This window comes from Macaca fascicularis, chromosome 15, assembly GCF_037993035.2.
Source record: "Macaca fascicularis isolate 582-1 chromosome 15, T2T-MFA8v1.1".
NCBI lineage: Eukaryota > Metazoa > Chordata > Mammalia > Primates > Cercopithecidae > Macaca > Macaca fascicularis.
In genome coordinates, this window is record NC_088389.1 from 44,860,875 (window position 1) to 44,878,763 (window position 17,889).

At 41.1% G+C, this 17,889-nt stretch overlaps 2 protein-coding genes across 4 annotated transcripts in view; one reads left to right on the forward strand and one right to left on the reverse strand.

Moving 5' to 3' along the window:
• Nucleotides 1–14,137, reverse strand: part of SLC31A1 (solute carrier family 31 member 1) — a 37,533-nt gene extending 23,396 nt beyond the window's left edge. Inside the window, exon 1 of the mRNA XM_005581024.5 lies at nt 14,043–14,137. The gene's annotated coding sequence lies outside the window, so the exon portion shown is untranslated. The remainder of the gene's footprint in view (nt 1–14,042) is intronic.
• A 277-nt stretch (nt 14,138–14,414) lies between these two features.
• FKBP15 (FKBP prolyl isomerase family member 15) overlaps nt 14,415–17,889 on the forward strand; it is a 55,280-nt gene continuing 51,805 nt past the window's right edge. For all 3 annotated transcript variants that reach the window (XR_012424459.1, XM_005581033.4, XM_074016790.1), the window contains exon 1: nt 14,415–14,530. Coding sequence is in view for 1 of the 3 variants with exons in the window: in XM_005581033.4 (XP_005581090.3) it covers nt 14,478–14,530 (53 nt within the window). In the remaining 2 variants the exon portion in view is untranslated. The remainder of the gene's footprint in view (nt 14,531–17,889) is intronic.

A 17,889-nucleotide genomic window follows, 5' to 3' on the forward strand; every position in this document is an offset into this window, starting at 1 on the left:
ACTTTCATATGCTGAATGTTGTCACAGGGTTGTCACTCTCAAACACTGACTCAACAGTGTTCTGGATAATTCCCAGGCAAGGGGAATTGGTGGGCTGGAGCCCACCTTAATCTTTACAATGATTACAATTTGAAAAATATAAGACTAGAAATTTTTGTTCTAGCCCTGGTTTTCCATTACACTAGGTAACTTAGCCTTTCTGGTCATAGCTTCCTGAGTCAAGGAACACACTGATTCATCTTTAGAGCCTATTTTGGTCTAAAAAGTTTAGGTGCGTACAAGAACAGTTTCAGTGAGAAACAAATGCATACTTCACTTTTCGAAACGCACTCTGAATAACAGGGCTGGGCGCAGTGGCTCACATCTGTAATCCCAGCACTTTGGGAGGCCAAGACGGGCAGATCACTTGAGGCCAGGAGTTTGAGACCAGCCTGGCCAACATGGCAAAACCCTGTCTCTACTAAAAATACAAAAACTAGTCAGGTTTGGTGGCGTGCACCTGTAATTCCAGCAACTCAGGAAGCTGAGGCTTGAGAATTGCTTGAACTTGGGAGGCAGAGGTTGCAGTGAGCCAAGATCATGCCACTGCACACCACCCTGGGCGACACAGCAAGACTGTCTCAAAACAAAACAAAACAAAACAAAACAATGAAATGCACTCTGAATAATGATAGATATACTTTAGCCATTCTAACATTTCAGTGGCTTTAACACTGATTAAACACATTCCAGAACATACTGTTCATATTATTTTCCAGAACCAATCTTAAACAATCATCTCCTCTGAGAGGCACCTTGCCAAATCAGAAACAGCAAGGGCAAGAGCCCACACTGTTCTCGGAGTCAGGCTGCTCACTGTTGCAGGACATTGCCATCTTTTCTCCCCCATAAAATAAGTACATTTTATTTAATTGTTACCCAGAACAGTAACTATTGCCAGTACTCCAGGAGCTCCCCTCCTGCCTCTCCCAGTCATGCTTCCTCCTCCTCTCCGGAGGGAACTTCTCTCCTGACTTCTAAAATCATACACAGTCTTCTGTGATTTTGAAATTTATATAAATGGAAGCAGATAGAATATACTACTGTGTCTGGGTCCTTTGCTCAACATAAGTTTTGTGAGGTTCATCCATATTGTGTGTAGCAGCAGTTTGTTATTTTTCATTGCTCTACAGTTTCCTTTGAATGAATATGCAACTTACCTTTCCATTTCGGCTCTGGCATCTAAACTGTTTTCAGGGTTTTTAATAACGCCGCTGTGAACATTTGCAAATACTTCCCCTCTCCAAGACTGGTCACATTCTTCTCAGCACTTATTATAGTCAGTCTACTTAATTTTAGCCATTCTGGTGGGTATAAATTGAACTTTAATTTGCATCTTCCTAATGACTATTGACATGGAAACTTTTTCATACATGTATTGGCTTTTGGATATCCTTTCTTTTGTTAAGTATTTGTTCAAGTTTGTGGCATATTTTTCTGTGAGGTCTTTTTCTTATGGATTAGTGAAGGTTCTTTACATATTCTGAATGAGTCTTCTATCATCACATACATTGCAAATATCTTCTCCCAGTCTGTGGCTTCCCTTTTCATTTCTTTTATTGTGTCTTTTGATGAACAGAAGTTTTTTACTGTTAATGTAGTCTATTTATCATGCTTTATTTTTTATCCTAAGGGGCACTGTCATCCTTAAAACTCCTAATAAGTTACAAAAACTTTGTGAGGATAATAAGTACACGTAAAACTGGGATAAAATCTCACAACAGTATGAATATCAAATGTAAAAATACATATTGAAGAGATTGGCATGTTAATAACATATATAGTAAATAATAAATGTTAATTACTTTCCTCCTAACTCAAGTGCTTCTCAAAGTGTGGTCCAAGGACTGCCTGGATCAGAATCATCGGGGAAGTTTGGGTAAAAATAAAAATTATGGACCCTATGCCACACCACTGAATCACCTCTCAGGGAGTAGGGCCTCAAAATTTAGGTGCTTATCAAGTTCCATGGACAATTCTTATGCACGCTAAAGCCTAAGAACCACAGTTCTGAATTATAGAGATGTACAACATAGATACATAGTACACAGAATCTAAGAACTAGATGTTCAACAAGTGAGAGCTAAAAAAAAAAAAAAAAAAAAAGATGGCCAGGCGTGGTGGCTCACGCCTGTAATCCCAGCACTTTGGGAGGCCCTGAGGTCAGGAGTTTGAGACCAGCCTGGCCAACATGGTGAAATCCCGTCTCTACTAAAAATACAAAAATTAGCTGGGCTTAGTGGTGGGTGCCTGTAATCCCAGCTACTCAGGAACCCGGGAGGTGGACCCAAGATCATGCCACTGTACTCCAGCCTGGGCAATAGAGCAAGACTCAGTCTCAAAAAAAAAAAAAAAAAAAAAAAAAAAAAGAAAGCTAAACAAAAAGACAAATATTGCATGTTTTTAGTCATATGTGGGAGCCAAAAAAGTTGATCCCATGGAGGTAGACAGTAGAATAGTCACCAGAGGCTGGGAAGGGTGTATGTGTGTGTACTCAAGGTGGCGTGAGGGTGGGATAAAGACAGATGAGTTAACAGTACAAACAGTTGCTTAGATAGAAGGAGTAAGTTCTAGTGTTTGATAATAGCACAGAAGGGTGACTATAGTCAACAACAATACATTGTATATTTTGAAATAATTAGAATATCTGAAATGTTCCCAATACAAAGAAATGATACATATTGAAGGTAATGGATATCCTAAATACCCTGATTTGATCATTATACATTATGCAATTATTTATTGTGCCCATAAATATGTGCAATTATTATGTGTCAGTAACTAAAAAACGAAAGCCAAGATTCAACCAGGAACTAAAATAATGCATTTGTTTATTTTGAAATTCCAAAAAGGTCACAGAGTTAGCCCAGTCTCACATAAAATTTACACAGACCACCACCTAATAATCAAAGAACCTTGGGGGCTAACACTGAATTTAATACCAAATCACTCATCTTTGGAATCTGAGAGAGGTTTTCTAAAGCACTGTGTAAGTAAAATCTCTAAATCCCAGATGAAGGGGAAATTACATATTTTTGTAGTTTTATTTTTGTAGACTAGTTGTGAAATACAGGGATTGATCTACCAGAAAGACAGACCTCAAACAGGAAGTACACCGTTTTGCTGAGACTTTTACATTTGTTCCCAGCTGACCTTTCCAGAGTCTGTCAACTGTCTTTCTGAGATTGGAATTTGATCTGAGATCCTGAATAGCCCACCAAAAACAAAAAAACACAAGGAGGAAGCTGTGGGTAGAAAAGATATTCCCCCTTTCTTTATTATGGCAGCTATTTAAATATGCAAGGAGATCTTCTCATTCTCTAACCAGTAAAACTGTACCTACTAGTTGTGGGCCCTTTGGCAAATTACTTAACATTTTTGTGCCTCAACTCTAAAATTGGGAAAATAAAAGTAACCTATTTCATAGGATTGTTTTAAAGAATTATTAGCAGGAGTTCACTGAGGCAAAAGCACAGTGGTTAAGAGGGTAAGTCAGTTTCCTCTAAACTAAGGATGTTTATAGCAACTACCTCTTGACAGTATACACTTAAACACTTACTTAAGCACAGTCTCTAAACACAGGAAGTTCTTGATAAATACTCATAATTTTTACTTCTGAATCTACTGTTCTCTGTATATTTGGTATAAGTACAATTCCCCAAATCCTTGATTTGTCCACCAACTACCCCATAGCTAACCCTTCTTCCTAATCTCTGCTGTTTTTTTTTTTTTTTTCGAGATGGAGTTTTACTCTTGTCACCTAGGCTGGAGTGCAGTGGCGCGATCTTGGCTCACTGCAACCTCCGCCTCCCAGGTTCAAGTGACTGTCCTGCCTCAGCCTGCCAAGTAGCTGGGATTACAGATGCTTGCCACCATTCCCAGCTAGTTTTTTTTTTTTTTTTTAATTTTTAGTAGAGATGGGGTTTCACCATGTTGGCCAGGCTGGTCTTGAACTCTTGACCTCAGATGATCTACCCACCTTGGCCTCCCAAGTGCTGGGATTACTGGTATGAACCACTGCATCTGGCTATCTCTGCTGTTCCTGATTTGGGAGTTTGCAGGGGTGTGCACATGAATCCCACCCATTTAAATTTACCGACAGAGGTGGCTTTTACCTATGTTGAATCAGGTGGTCAGTCATTTTTTTCAATTTGATTCCCATCTGTATCACATTTTCTTTCAAATGTTTTAAAGTTTCTGGCTTCTGCCTCCCTGTTTTCTGACTATAAATAATGCTTCTTCATATTTCTATGTTAATTTTACTAGGCTTTTGGGAAGGAAAAGAGATGAGGTCAAAACGCCATCTTGAAATGGAAATAATGATACATTATACTAGGTTTTTGTCTATCTTTTCTACATTCTAATTTTTTAAGAGTAGTAGCAATTCTAAGCTATAACATAGAGCCATGTATTCTGTGGTATTGCTAAAAACATAATGAAGGAACTGTTTTCAGGGCTACTTTTTAGAAAGTTTGTAAGCTTTTACAAGTTGCCCAAATAATAGACAGGAAGAAGTCCAGTGAGGCACCTAGTTTCAACTACCCAGCAGCAATTTTCCTTGGGAATATGGCATTGAAGAAAACATTTGGAAAGGTAGGACTGCCTAAGTGCTGCATGCTAGACCATACAATTCTGTTATCTATAACTTTACAGGAGTTATAGTCCACACGTGGGCCTGACTATCTCCTATCCCAGAGTTTATCACAACTCTTCCACAGAGATACTATGAGTACTTAATATATGGCCCACAGACAAGTTTTTTAAATCTAAAATCAAAAAAATCAACACTAATCAAACTCTATCTTCTAAATGTCCAATAAGCTAGAGTTCATATTCATCGACTATTCACTTTGATGATTTCATACACATAAAATAAAATTCATGTGAATAAAAAGATACATGTGTATTTTGAATTATATATTCCAATGCTGTTCCTACCAAGTGTGCCTAACTCCACAGCTACCACTAATGTATAACTAAATAAATAATTTCCCCATTTTTTTTTTTTTTGAGACAAGGTCATATTCTGTTGCCCCAGCTGGAGTGCAGTAGCATGATTACAGCTCACTGCAGCCTACACCTCCTGGGCTCAAGAGATCCTCCCACCTCAGCCTCCAGAGTAGCTGGGACCATAGGTACATACCATTATGCCCAGCTAATTTTAAAACTTTTTGTAGAGAGGGGGTCTCCCTATGTTGCCCAGGCTGGTCTTGTACCCCAGCCCTCAAGTGATTCTTCTGCCTCAGTCTCCCAAAATGCTCAGATTACAGGTGTAAACCACCGTATCCAACTCCCAATTTTTAAGTACAACACAAAGAACGGCAGTGGGAGCCAGAAAGACAGGTGTGTGTGCGCATTTACTTAAACATAGGCAGACATAGACTGCTCTTCAAAATAAATAATTTACTTGGCCTCTTGTCCTTTCCTGAACCAAATTAAGCATGTAAAGGGATGGCTTGACAGGTGTGTCAAGGCTGAGCAGGGAAAGGGAAGGATATGGCACTTGAGAGAGGAGCAAAGTAGAGGTCAGATCACTTTGACATCTACCTCAATTCAACTCAACAAGTATTATGAAGTAGCCTCTGCCCCAGAGGCTACAGGGAATTCAGAGATGAAAAGGATGGAGGCTCTGGCTTAAACTTGCTAATGAACAGAGAAAATTTCACAAATGGCTTATTGTACCTAGAAAGAGAATGAGGGAGGTGAGATGGGGAGAAAAGAAAAGTTAGTAGGTTATAGTCAAGAAAGTATGAGGGGCTGATACAATTCTGACCTACTTTATGGTCCCTAGCTTCCCCAAAAGACTAGTGACTATAGTAAACAATGTTATTGTGGATATTTCAAAATATCTAGAAAAGGGAATTCTGAATGTTTTTACCATAAAGAAATGATAAATTTTTGAGGTGATATATATGCTAAATACCATCGTTTGATCATTATGCAATTTATATATGTATTAAAATATCACACTGTACCCCATAAATATGTACAATTATTATGTATTAATTAAAAACAAAACAGGCAGCATATAGTGCTCATGCCTATAATCCCAGAACTTTGGGAGGCTGAGGTGGAAGGATTTCTTGAGTCCAGGCGTTCAAGACCAGCCTGGGCAACATAGTGAGACCTTGTCTCGACAAAAAATCAAGAAAAGTAGCCAGCTGTGGGGATGCAGGCCTGTAGTCTCAGCTACAGGCTGAGGCCATAGGATCTACTTTTGTACTACTTTGGCAGGCTAAGGCAGGAGGATCGCCTGAGCCTGGGAGGTTAAGGCTGCAGTGAGCTGAGATCGCACCACTGCACTCCGGCCTGGGTGACAGAACAAGACTCTGTCTCTCAAACAAATGAACAAACAAATCCCCAAAAGATTAGTAATTTTTATGGTATCATACATTTTGTAAAGTTATCACACACCTCATAACCATCCAAAAATTTGGGAAGACAGTAAAAAACAGATATTAGTTAGTCTCTCTTTGTTTTATCTTTCCATTTTCATTCCCTACATAAATTGTAATAAAGGGCAAATCTTTATTATAATAAAGGGCGCCCACCCGGGCGCAGTGGATCACGCCTATAATCCCAGCACTTTGGGAGGCCGAGGCAAGCAGACCATCTGAGGTCAGGAGTTCAAGACCAGCCTGACCAACATGGAGAAACCCTGTCTCTACTAAAAATATAAAATTAGCCGGGTGTGGTCGCGCATACCTGTAATCCCAGCTACTAGGGAGGTTGAGGCAGGAGAATTGCTTGAACCCGGGAGGTGGAAGTTGCAATGAGCCAAGATTATACTATTGCACTTCAGCCTGGGCAACAAGAGCAAAATTCCAACTCAAAAAAAAAAAAAAAAAATCATCAACTCCAACTCCTCTATTTTACAGATGTGGAAACTGAGGCCCACGTTATTAAATAATGACACTAATACTCTTTAGTTAGGTGAATCCATAACATCTGCTTCTACTAGAAGGCTCCATAACACTAGACTAACCACTTTCTCCAGTCCCATTTCTCCGATGGCTTGCTGGGAAGCAGCTAAGCAGGAGGGGTTTCTGAGCTTTACATATCCTGTTCTGGTGGCACGTAACACAGAAGCTCCTATTTATCTTGCCCGCTCCCACCCTTCTGTACAAAGAAGATCAAGTGTACAACTACATTCTTCCAAAGGCCTTTAGAAAAGCTTTTATTTGCCTGGTTCTAATAGGACAACTCAAATTTGATATGTCAAACAAACAAACTGAAAAGGTCTTTTAGTTATGTAATGATAGCAGGGCCTAAGTCCAATGGGGAGTGGATCTCCCAGCTACTTTACTCCATTTCTGTGATACCTTTTGTTGTTGGGTAAGCCACATCCTGGAATAATGTAATCACAAGAGGCACCCTTTCATGCTCCTCTTAAAGGATCCTTTTGTAGTCCTGACGCACTTCCAGTCTGCTAACTGTGCTTTAGTATGATTTATGTGAGGATTTCAGTGTTTTCTAGGTAGTATCTTAGAGTGGAGAAAGCATGGAGCACTAGGTATCAAAGGCTCTGAGCTCTGGACCCACATTTGCCATATACTAGCCATATGACATTAGGCAAATCACCAAAATTTGCAAAACAGATATTAAAATACCTACGCTGCCAATCTCATAGTATTGTAAGGGTCAAATAAAATATGCTAAATACTTTCCAATTTTAAGGTACAGTAAATATGAACTATAATAGCTTGCTTGCTCATTAGATGACAAAATCTCCAAAAGAAGCTAAGTCACACATAAGGCTCACTTTCATGTCTTTTGAACTATACAGCGTTTCACAGTTTGATTTAAACAAAACTAGCTAGTCAGACAAATACACATTGGCAAAGCATTGCTTTAACTGCATTATTGTTATAATGAAAGCCAGACAATGGTCCTCCTTGTCTAAACTTTGCTTTAATTATATTATATAGTATTTAAACTGTCTGGATAATAATGTTGTTGGTTTGCCTATGAATAATATTGGGAATTAATATGGCATAAGACACAAACTAGAAAACATTTGAACTGTTCCCTTTATTTTACTCAGTAGGAAAATGCAATTAAATATGTTACACAAGATAACAGGAACTTGATTTAATGAAAATGCAATACGAGAATGAAAATGAGGCTGGGCATGGTGGCTCACACCTGTAATCCCAGCACTCTAGGAGGCCAAGGCGGGCAGATTGCTTAAGCTCAGGAGTTTGAGACCAGCCTGGGCAACATGGCAAAGCCCCAACTCTATCAAAAATACAAAAAATTAGCTGGGCGTGGTAGTGCATGCCTGTAGTCCCAGCTACTCAGAAGGCTGAGATGGGAAGATTGCTTGAGCCTGAGAGACAGAGGTTGCAGTGAGCTGAGATCGTGCTACTGCACTCCAACCTGGGCAACAGAGCAAGACCCTGTTTCAAGAAAAAATAAAATAAAATAAAATAAAAAAGAAAATGAAAACGAAAAAGTTGTTCAATATCTCAGATAGAGGCTGTATGGTGTGGCAGTAAAAGTACTGGGCTAGGAATTGAAAGAGGTTCTAGATCTGGCTCTTAGGTCTCATTTGCTATGCAACTCCGAGGAACTCAGACTATTCTTTCGTTATTTATTGCACACCTATTGAATGAAGGTACCACGATGAAACTCTAACCTTAAGAAACCCATTCTGGTGAAAGAGGGACACATGTAAATAATTTAAAAATAATGTAAAATGTACTAAGGTATAGATTATGCATATGGGTTGTATGAGAGCTCATAAAAAACCATCAGAAAAGGTAGGAGAGAGGATGCGGGTGTACGAGTTACAGCATTTCTCTTTCGTTTCATAAATTAAATGACTACATTCTAGATGCTCTAAACTGCTTCAAAATTATATAAACACTCATCATAGTTCTACGGTAACTCTTCTATCTAGGGAAATATGTCACCTGTTACTCTAATTTTGCACTCTTTATATGTTCCCTCCGAATCACTTCTCATATTTACTTTTGAGATTCAGGCTTCCATCTTACCATGCTGTATTTCATAATGTCCTTAGCCTACAAAAGCACGTTGTATACAAAAGCCTAGGGCCATTGTGTAAAGGAAAAGAAGTAGGGTGGACCCTTCTCAACCCTTTCCTTCTCTGCAGGGCTTTGCATTCCTAAGGATGGGCCCCTCCTCTGCTTGGGGATGTTACCTAAATTATAAAATGATATTACTCAAAGCAATGGAACTTCAAAAGCATTTCCTTCCCAGGCCCTACTATAAGATTTCTTTTGGCATAAACTGTTCATTGTAATGTATTAAGTATCAGACTTCTGATGACTTGTCATACTTAAGTCACAAAACTACAAAAAACTTTTAAGTTTTTAAAATGGCTTTGTTTTAAGAGCTGCATGCGGGAGGACAGGCATCAGCAACCCCCTACCCCTTCCCTCCCTTTTCCCCAGTCAGGCCTGCCCTGTCAACTTTAAAATGCAGTTATTTGGGTGATACCTTGTTACTAACTTATCTGACAACTGCTAGTTGAAATCAACTTGTCTCTGTAAATACTTTGCTTTTCTTTTTTTTTTTTTTCTTTTCAGATGGAGTCTCGCTCTGTTGCCCAGGTTGGAGTGCAGTGGCGTGACCTCGGCTCACTGCAACCTACGCCTCTCCAGAGTTCAAGCGATTCTCGTGCCTCAGTCTCCTGAGTAGCTGGGACTACAGGTGCCCGCCACCATGCCCAACTAATTTTTGTATTTTCAGTAGAGACGGGGTTTCATCATGTTGGCCAGGCTGGTCTCGAACTCCTGATCTCAGGCGATCCACCTGTGCTGAGATTACAGGCAGGAGCCACCATGCCCAGCCGAACGCTTTGCTTTTCTAGTGATAATTATATCATGTTTCTCTCTTGTAGCACTTCTGGTGGGAAAAGTGCAAAAATGAATTAACAGTAGAGATGAGTCTCTGATTCCTAAGTCCTTCTCTACCAAGACTTCCAAGTTGGAAACAAGAGGTAGAGAAAGACTTAGGAATCAAAGACTCTTATGAGTATGATATCTACTTTCAAAACAGTCATTTCATTTTATTCACATTCAGTATGGAAACTTTAGTTTTCTCAATTCAAAATTGAGACTATAATCCAAAGGAAAGCTGAATTGAAAATTTTAACAGATTAATACCAGTACCCCAAGTAGTGTTTACCATGCCTTCAGAACAACCCCATGTTCTAGGGGCCATTAAAAAATGAAATGGCTACTAACATGGAATGGAGCTGGGGAAATTTAACTTTTTACTTCATACATTCCTGAGCCATCTGAACTTTTTTACATCAATCATGCCATTTAGAACAAAAAAAATTCCACTTCCTACCAAGCTAAGTACAAACTTGTCACCTTGACCTTCAAGGTATTTGACAAATATGGTCCTGGATTCCTTTTCAATTTTAATCCATTACTTTCTTTTGGGAACTGTTGCCTTATACTCCTAGCAAACTATCCCAAAGAACTCTCTTATCCAATTTAACTGACACCACACCACGAGGCTATTCTCCAATGTGATGGGAACAACACTTCTGGTTCCCCCTCTGTGAAGTGTGCTTATCAATGGTGACAACGTGTTTATTCAGAAACCAATTTATGCCAGTTGTGCTTATTATTGAAAATATGTAAATACTATGTAAAGCAATGAAGTATAAATGAGAAGGGAAAAATGACAGCGGCAATTAACACTGAGTACCTACTACTTGCCAGACACTGTTCTAAATGCTTTACATGAATTAACTCCTATAATCTTCACAAGAAACCTAGAAATGGATACTACCATTATGCCTATTTTACAAAGGCAGAAACTGAGTAACTTGCCTATGGCCTATATAACTAGTAAGTGGCAAAGCAATTTGGCTCCAGAGCTCAAGTACTTAACTACTACAAGACATAGCCTCTCTAGTAGTTATTTCTATAAAATCCACATTGAATGCTTTGGAAAGACTAGATAAAAGTGAGCATACAAGGCCAGGTGTGGTGGCTCACGCCAGTAATCCCAGCACTTTGGGAGGCCAAGGTGGGTGGATCACCTGAGATCGGGAGTTCCAGACCAGCCTGACCAACATGGAGAAACCCCATCTCTACTAAAAATACAAAATTAGCTGGGCATGGTGGCACATGCCTGTAATCCCAGCTACTCAGGAGGCTGAGGCAGAAGAATCGCTTGAACCCGGGAGGTGGAGGTTGTGGTGAGCCGAGATCGTGCCATTGCACTCCAGCCTGGGCAACAAGAGCAAAACTCCGTCTCAAAAAAAAAAAAAAAAAAAAAAAAGTGAGCATACAGATAACACATAAACTTGCTGTTAGGTGTGGGAGACAACAGAAAAGGCTGGAAGGGCATTTCATAAACACCTAGATTCTGCAGTGAGACTGCTTTGCAAGTGACTTTAAGTATTCATTCTATGTTAAAAATACCATAGATAAGGTAGGCCAGGGGCTAGCAAGCTCTTTCTGTAAAGGGTCAAAAGTAAACATTTTAGGTGTTGAAGGCCATGTGGTTTCTGTCTCAACCACTAATACTCAATTCTGCCTTGTAGGCTGAGAGTAGTCATAGACAATACATAAACAAATGAGCAAGGCTGTGTTCTAATAAAGCTTTACTTATAAAAACAGGCAACAGGGTCCTACATTCCAAGAAAAGGCTGAGGCCTTATGTTAAAAGAATGGCAAAAGAATGTTTATGTCCTCGTTAAAATGTTATGTATGTAACTATTATCTGTGTGATTCCCTGCTTTAACGTACTTCTTCAGTTAGCCAACTAATGGCCCTAAAAGTCTGCTTTCAGTAACTGAGTGAATGTTATAGATGCCCTAGAAGCTGCATTTAATTCATATTCCTGTCATTATACCTGATATAACTTGGTTATAACTTTAAACTACTAATTTTAAAATGCATGCATCAGTACAGATTAGTATGGGCATACTCGTATATAAAGACTGTCATCTCTGTTGCAAAATTGCTGATAATTTGAAAAGAATTATTAAAATTGCTGCTTCCCTGAGGGAGGAAGGAGGGTGGAGGGTGGAGGAAAAAAATTGCTGCTTCCTGGCCAATCTTCAGAGGGTTGACAATACATTTCATGAATATTCTAAAAGTTGTATACTTAAGCAAAACAAATAAACAAAAATGCTTACTTTAAACTTGAGATCAAGGTTGTGCCTTACTTGCTTTTGTATCCCCAAGAATTACTCAGTAGAAGTCCAGGTCTAATCCACTTGTTTTACGGTGTTTAGGGAGCCTGGACCAAACTCAGAGTTGAGTTACAAGGGCTGGGACAGGAATTCAGATTTCCTGATTCCTAGTCCAATATTACCAATCTGAAGATACACGAATTTAGGAAGACAGTGGCTTTCTTTTCTTTTTTTTTAGGTGCACCCAGTCCTGCAGTTCAAAGCCTGGGAAGACTCACCATCATCTTCCTCCTCCTCATACTGCTAATAAGAATCAGCAGCTGTGTTTCTACAGTGATAATCTGGGTATGCACGTTCGTGATGTTCCAATCAACAAAAAGGCTATTGATTTTAGGATTCCTGAGTACCTAAAAAGCTACTTAAACATCCAGGATAAAAACACCTCCACCCAAGAATACAAGATCAGAGTTCAAATATTCCCTTGGCCATTTTTTTTTTTAAAAGAAAAGGCTGGAAGGACATTTCATAAACAACTAGAAAGATTCTGCAGTGAGACTGCTTTGCAAGTGACTTTAAGTATTCACTCTATGTTAAAAATAGCATAGATAATGTAGGCCAGGGGCTAGCAAGCTCTTTCTGTTAAACATTTAGATGTTTCAGGGCTGCAATCACAGTGACCAGTATTGGGGAGAGTGATTAAAAAGTGCCATGGTACTTAATCCAGTTATTCCCCCAACACCTCTAAGAGGTAGCCAAGTTCACACACTAAACAGAGCTACTGCAACAGTTCTAATGCTAGTCCTTAGATTCTAGTTCCATTTCCGGTTCTAGTGCTTAGATTCCAGTTGCATCATTCCAACTGTGAGGCTTCGCTGCTTTAACATCTTTGCCAGGAGGTGCAAAGTTCTCTGGGAGGGAGAACTTCGCTTCAATTTCATACTGACAGATTGAAACATTCAGGTAAGGGACACCTGTAGTACCAACCTGACTGTGAGGGGAAGCCCAAGAACTCCATTGAGTCTGTGGACGCTACACTGGGACACTATCTCCTGAGCCACACCTTACCTAAGCCAGGACTACCCCAGGATTGTTTCGAGAATGAAACCAGGTTAACCAAAAAAATACTTAGGTAAGATACAGATAGGGTGGAAACTGGAGTCAGAGGAGTCCGTCACAATTGATGTTGATTTAGGACTGTCGCAGGAAGACCCAGGGAAACCCACGCCAAGGTTGGGCTGGGGATGTGTCTGCCTCCAAAGTATCCTCCTTTCCATCACCCACCGCCAGAATATCCTAGTTCTTCTGCACCTCACCTGCGTAGAATACAGGTGGACTCTAGAAAGGGAATTTTCCTCGAGGTGTATGCTACAGTCTTTCAATAGCCATTCTGTAAGGGCACACAGTGCTTAAGGGCTGGTAAGGTTCTTGTTCACGCACTAGCTCACTATGTCCTGAATCAAAGGACGAGGAATCCAGTCTCAGTCTGCCCTTTACTCTTTGTGACCTCGGACTAGTCACCCGGGTGCTTAGTTCCTTCGTCTCCCTATCTGTAAATTCTGAGATTACGAGGAGGCCGGGATCGAAATCGATGGCCTCTGAGCTCTAAAAGCTTCTGGACCAGCCGGCACATGGAAGCACTGGACAAATGGCCGGTTGCACACACGGGGAAACTGAGGCACCGAGCACCGCGGCCCAAGGTCACTCTGGCTAAGCCACTGCAGGGACCGGGTCGAAGCCCAAGTCTTTAACCCTCCAGTCCCGCGCTCTTTCTCCTTCCGCGGAGCTGAGGAGAGCGGCCAGAAGGGTCCTTGTCCCGCTGGGGAAAGGACGGTACCCATGCACAGGGGTGCTAGAGAGGGACCGGGAGAAGCCTTACCTTCCCAGGTCGAGTCCAGCCACTGGCGCCTCTCTCTCCCAATCTTAACCCGTCACCCCCTCACGACTCCTCGAACGGCCCGTCCACTTCTACCCGGCTCGACGTGTCCACGACCGCCTCCGAGGCCGAGGATTTCCCGCCCCCTCCCGCCCCCTAGCATTACCGACCAATCCCTGCACGAGACTGTGAAGCTCCGACCCCCTGCGGGCTGGAGAGGCCTGACGTCTGGCGGCGCGCGTGCCCACGCGAGCCTCTCATTTGCCTTTGCCCCACCTTCTCCAGAGCCTAGACTACTTTCAGCCCAGAGACCGTGAGGGAGTTCACCCTGCCGGAAAGCAGCACGCCGCCGCGGCATTTTACGACGTCGGCGGTGACAAGCCCTGGGACTCTGGAAATACCCAGCTTCCTCCCCGCAGCCTGGTGAAAGCCAACGCAATGTTCGGTGCGGGGGACGAGGACGACACCGATTTCCTATCGCCCAGCGGCGGGTGAGTGACTGAGAAGTATGCGCTGGAGGGCGTGGCTGAGAGATACCGGCGGATTTTTGGAGGGGGGTCGATCTCTTCTCAGGCCTTTTCCCAACTTCCCGGGGGAGACTCTTGACACATTCCGGTGCTCTACACCTCTCAGAATCTGGGCAGAGCTTCCAACTGTGCTGACTCTGCCAATCTGAGGTTCGGGACCCGGCATCTCTCTTGGCGCGAAGATAACCCCGGGGTTTGCCTTTTGCATTCTGGGTCACAATTTCTCCTGTGAAATGGGAATGATTGCTGATGAAACTTCCTGCCTCAGAATTTTTGTAGGAGTCACCTGGGGCTGATAAGAGACTTTCTCTTCTCCGTGGAGAAGGCGATGACACTTTAGAACCGGGCCCTGGTGGGTCAGCTCTAGCATTCTTCAAGGCCCAGCTCGGATGTCACGTTTTGGATGCTTTTCCTTCTCCTGCAGCCTCAGGCAGAATGAATTGCTTTCTCTTCCTTATTCCTACAGTTAGGTGTGTTTGCCTCTATTCTTGTACCCCAAACCTATTAGATTATGAGTCCTCACAGGACAGGGACTGCTTATGTTGTTCATTTCTGTCTAGCACTCAGCATGGTACCTAGCACATAGTGAGTGCTCAGGAAGTGGCTGTTGAATGAATAATAGCTGCGAAACTGCACTTTGTAAAGTTTAAAGCTTAAAACCAACGTAACAGACTTCCGTCATTCTCCAGTTTCTTCAAGCGTTATATTAATATATACCAGCCTGGGATAGAAATCTTTAAAGAGAGGCAGGGTTTTGTCTCTTTCAGTGGTCAGTTTAGCCTTTTCCATTGTGTTGTGCCAGTGGACAGCTTGACTTCCTCCAAACTTGTGAGCTACCAAGCTCTGATCATTGCAGAGCTTATCTTTGAACATATGCTTAACAAATTTTGTGCGTGCTGAAGAATGTACTGGAAAAATGACAAATACACCACATATGCTCCTTAATCTGCTAAATGCTGAGAGGTTACAAAAATGATTAAACCGCTGTGCCTCCCCTTAAGTTGCTTAGATATCTATTGGGCCATGTGGTTTCTGTTGCAACCACAAATACTCAGTTCTGCCTTGTAGGGTGAGAGTAGTCATAGACAATACATAAACAAATGAGTTAATAGATGAATGACCATAAAATGACACTGGCCTTCTTTTGTCTTTAAATAGGAACTTTTGATTTACACTGACTAGCTCTGTATTACCTATCCTTAAGTCTTTTCACTCTCACCACTCTTTTCCCTTCGTACCCCCCTCTTTAGATGGCCTGCATTCACTTAGTTCCACTTTGAGTTCTTTCCGTTTCTCAGTTATTTTAGAGTTAAGCTGTGCTTTGGTTCCTTTTTCCCCTGTTCCACCCAAAACATTAACAAATCTCCATACAGTCCAAACTCCTTGCTGCTGTTGACTCTGTTTGTAGCCAGCCTTTTGAATTAATGTTCCTTCCAACAAACCTGTTTTGTGTATAGCCGTATATTAGACCACTTGAAAATTTCGAAGGTTATACTTTAAATTCACATCCTTCACTATGTGAAAGTATTTGGGAGAAGTCTGTAATGTTAGGGCTCCCAACTTTCTTGCAACAATCAGTCCAAGCTGACTGAAAATGATGGGATAAGTAATGACAGTCATGTGTTCTTTTCCAGATTCCTGGCCAGAGATAAATTCTTGGTGGCTCAACTATTCTTTTTTCCTGAGCAGTCTTCTCAAGGATCTGGGACACTTGAATTCTAGGCATGTGACTGTACTCCTAGACATACACAACAGCTAATTTGATGATAAAAGACATGCTAAGCAAAGTTGCGGTTTATTTTTGTTCCCCACGGTTATCAGGAAAACCAAATCAAATTTAACACTGAGAATACAGAAAGTTTCACCAACATTCTCTGATTTAGCTATTCCTTTTTTGGTTTTCTCTAAGGAAGTAGAACATATGACAGTGAATACTGCAGCTGCTTTTCACTTCCTCTTTTATAGCTATATATTACCATAAGTATACTTGCTTAAGTTCCAAGTCTCTTGATTTAAACACCTGACTTGCTTGGTTCCATTAAGGATATTCAAGCCTAATAGAAGTGGAAGTATCTGATAATCTGCCTTCTGAATTTCTAGGCCTCTTAGAGTTTACTATTAATGTAGAAGTAGTAATCAAGAGGCTTGCTTTTGTTTGTTAGTTTGTTTTAGCCCATTCCTCACTGTTGTGGGAAGTAATAGTAATGAAGTAATAGTACTTGGCTTCAGCTAATCCAGATAGGAGTAAAGCACAGTTTCTGTTCCTAAGAAACTTTTATTTTAGTAGTAGAATAAAATCAACCCAGGAATAATAATTACAAAGCGTTTTTTAAGGGGCCAGTTATGTATATATTTGTTTTAGATTATAAAGGTATGTGTAGGCAGATCTGATTAGCATAGTAATGGTAAATCACCAATCTAAAGGGGTAAAAAGATAAATTAGCTGATCATCAGAAAGCATTTTATTTTTTTATTTTTATTTTTATTTTTTTTTGAGACGGAGTCTCGCTCTGTCGCCCAGGCTGGAGTGCAGTGGCACGATCTGGGCTCACTGCAAGCTCCGCCTCCCAGGTTCACACCATTCTCCTGCCTCAGCCTCCCGAGTAGCTGGGACTACAGGCGCCCGCCACCTCGCCCGGCTAATTTTTTGTATTCTTTTGAGTAGAGATGGGGTTTCACCGTGTTAGCCAGGATGGTCTCGATCTCCTGACCTCGTGATCCGCCCGTCTCGGCCTCCCAAAGTGCTGGAATTACAGGCTTGAGCCACTGCGCCCGGCCCAGAAAGCATTTTAAGTTCTGTAAAAGATAGGAAAAAGCCTAGATTCTAATGTTGATTCTATCCCCAGTTAGGAATGTGACTTTGGACAGATTATCTTCCATCCTTGTCTCTCCATACCCCAACCTATTCAATAATGAGGTTTGACCTAGATAAACTTGGAGACTTTTCCCAGTTCTATAGTTTTAATGTTAATGCTAATATCAGTTTATGGTTGCAGGTCAACTTGTATGTCAATCAAGCATGCTTCCACCCTTGCAGGGGTATCTGAGTTGAACCACATTTTGAGATAATAGGATGTGTTCACAAGTATATAAATACATACTCTGTGCTTACTCAATGCTACACACTGTTCTAAGGAATACATAGACATTATTGTATTTATTCCTTCTACTCTATGAAGTAATTTTACCTACTATGCCCAGTTTACAAGTGAGAAATGTATATATACATTAGTGTATTTACTCTTCTCTATGAGGTACTATTAACTATTATATCCATTTTACAAATGAGAAAGGCTCAGAGAGGTAAGTTGCCCAACATCATG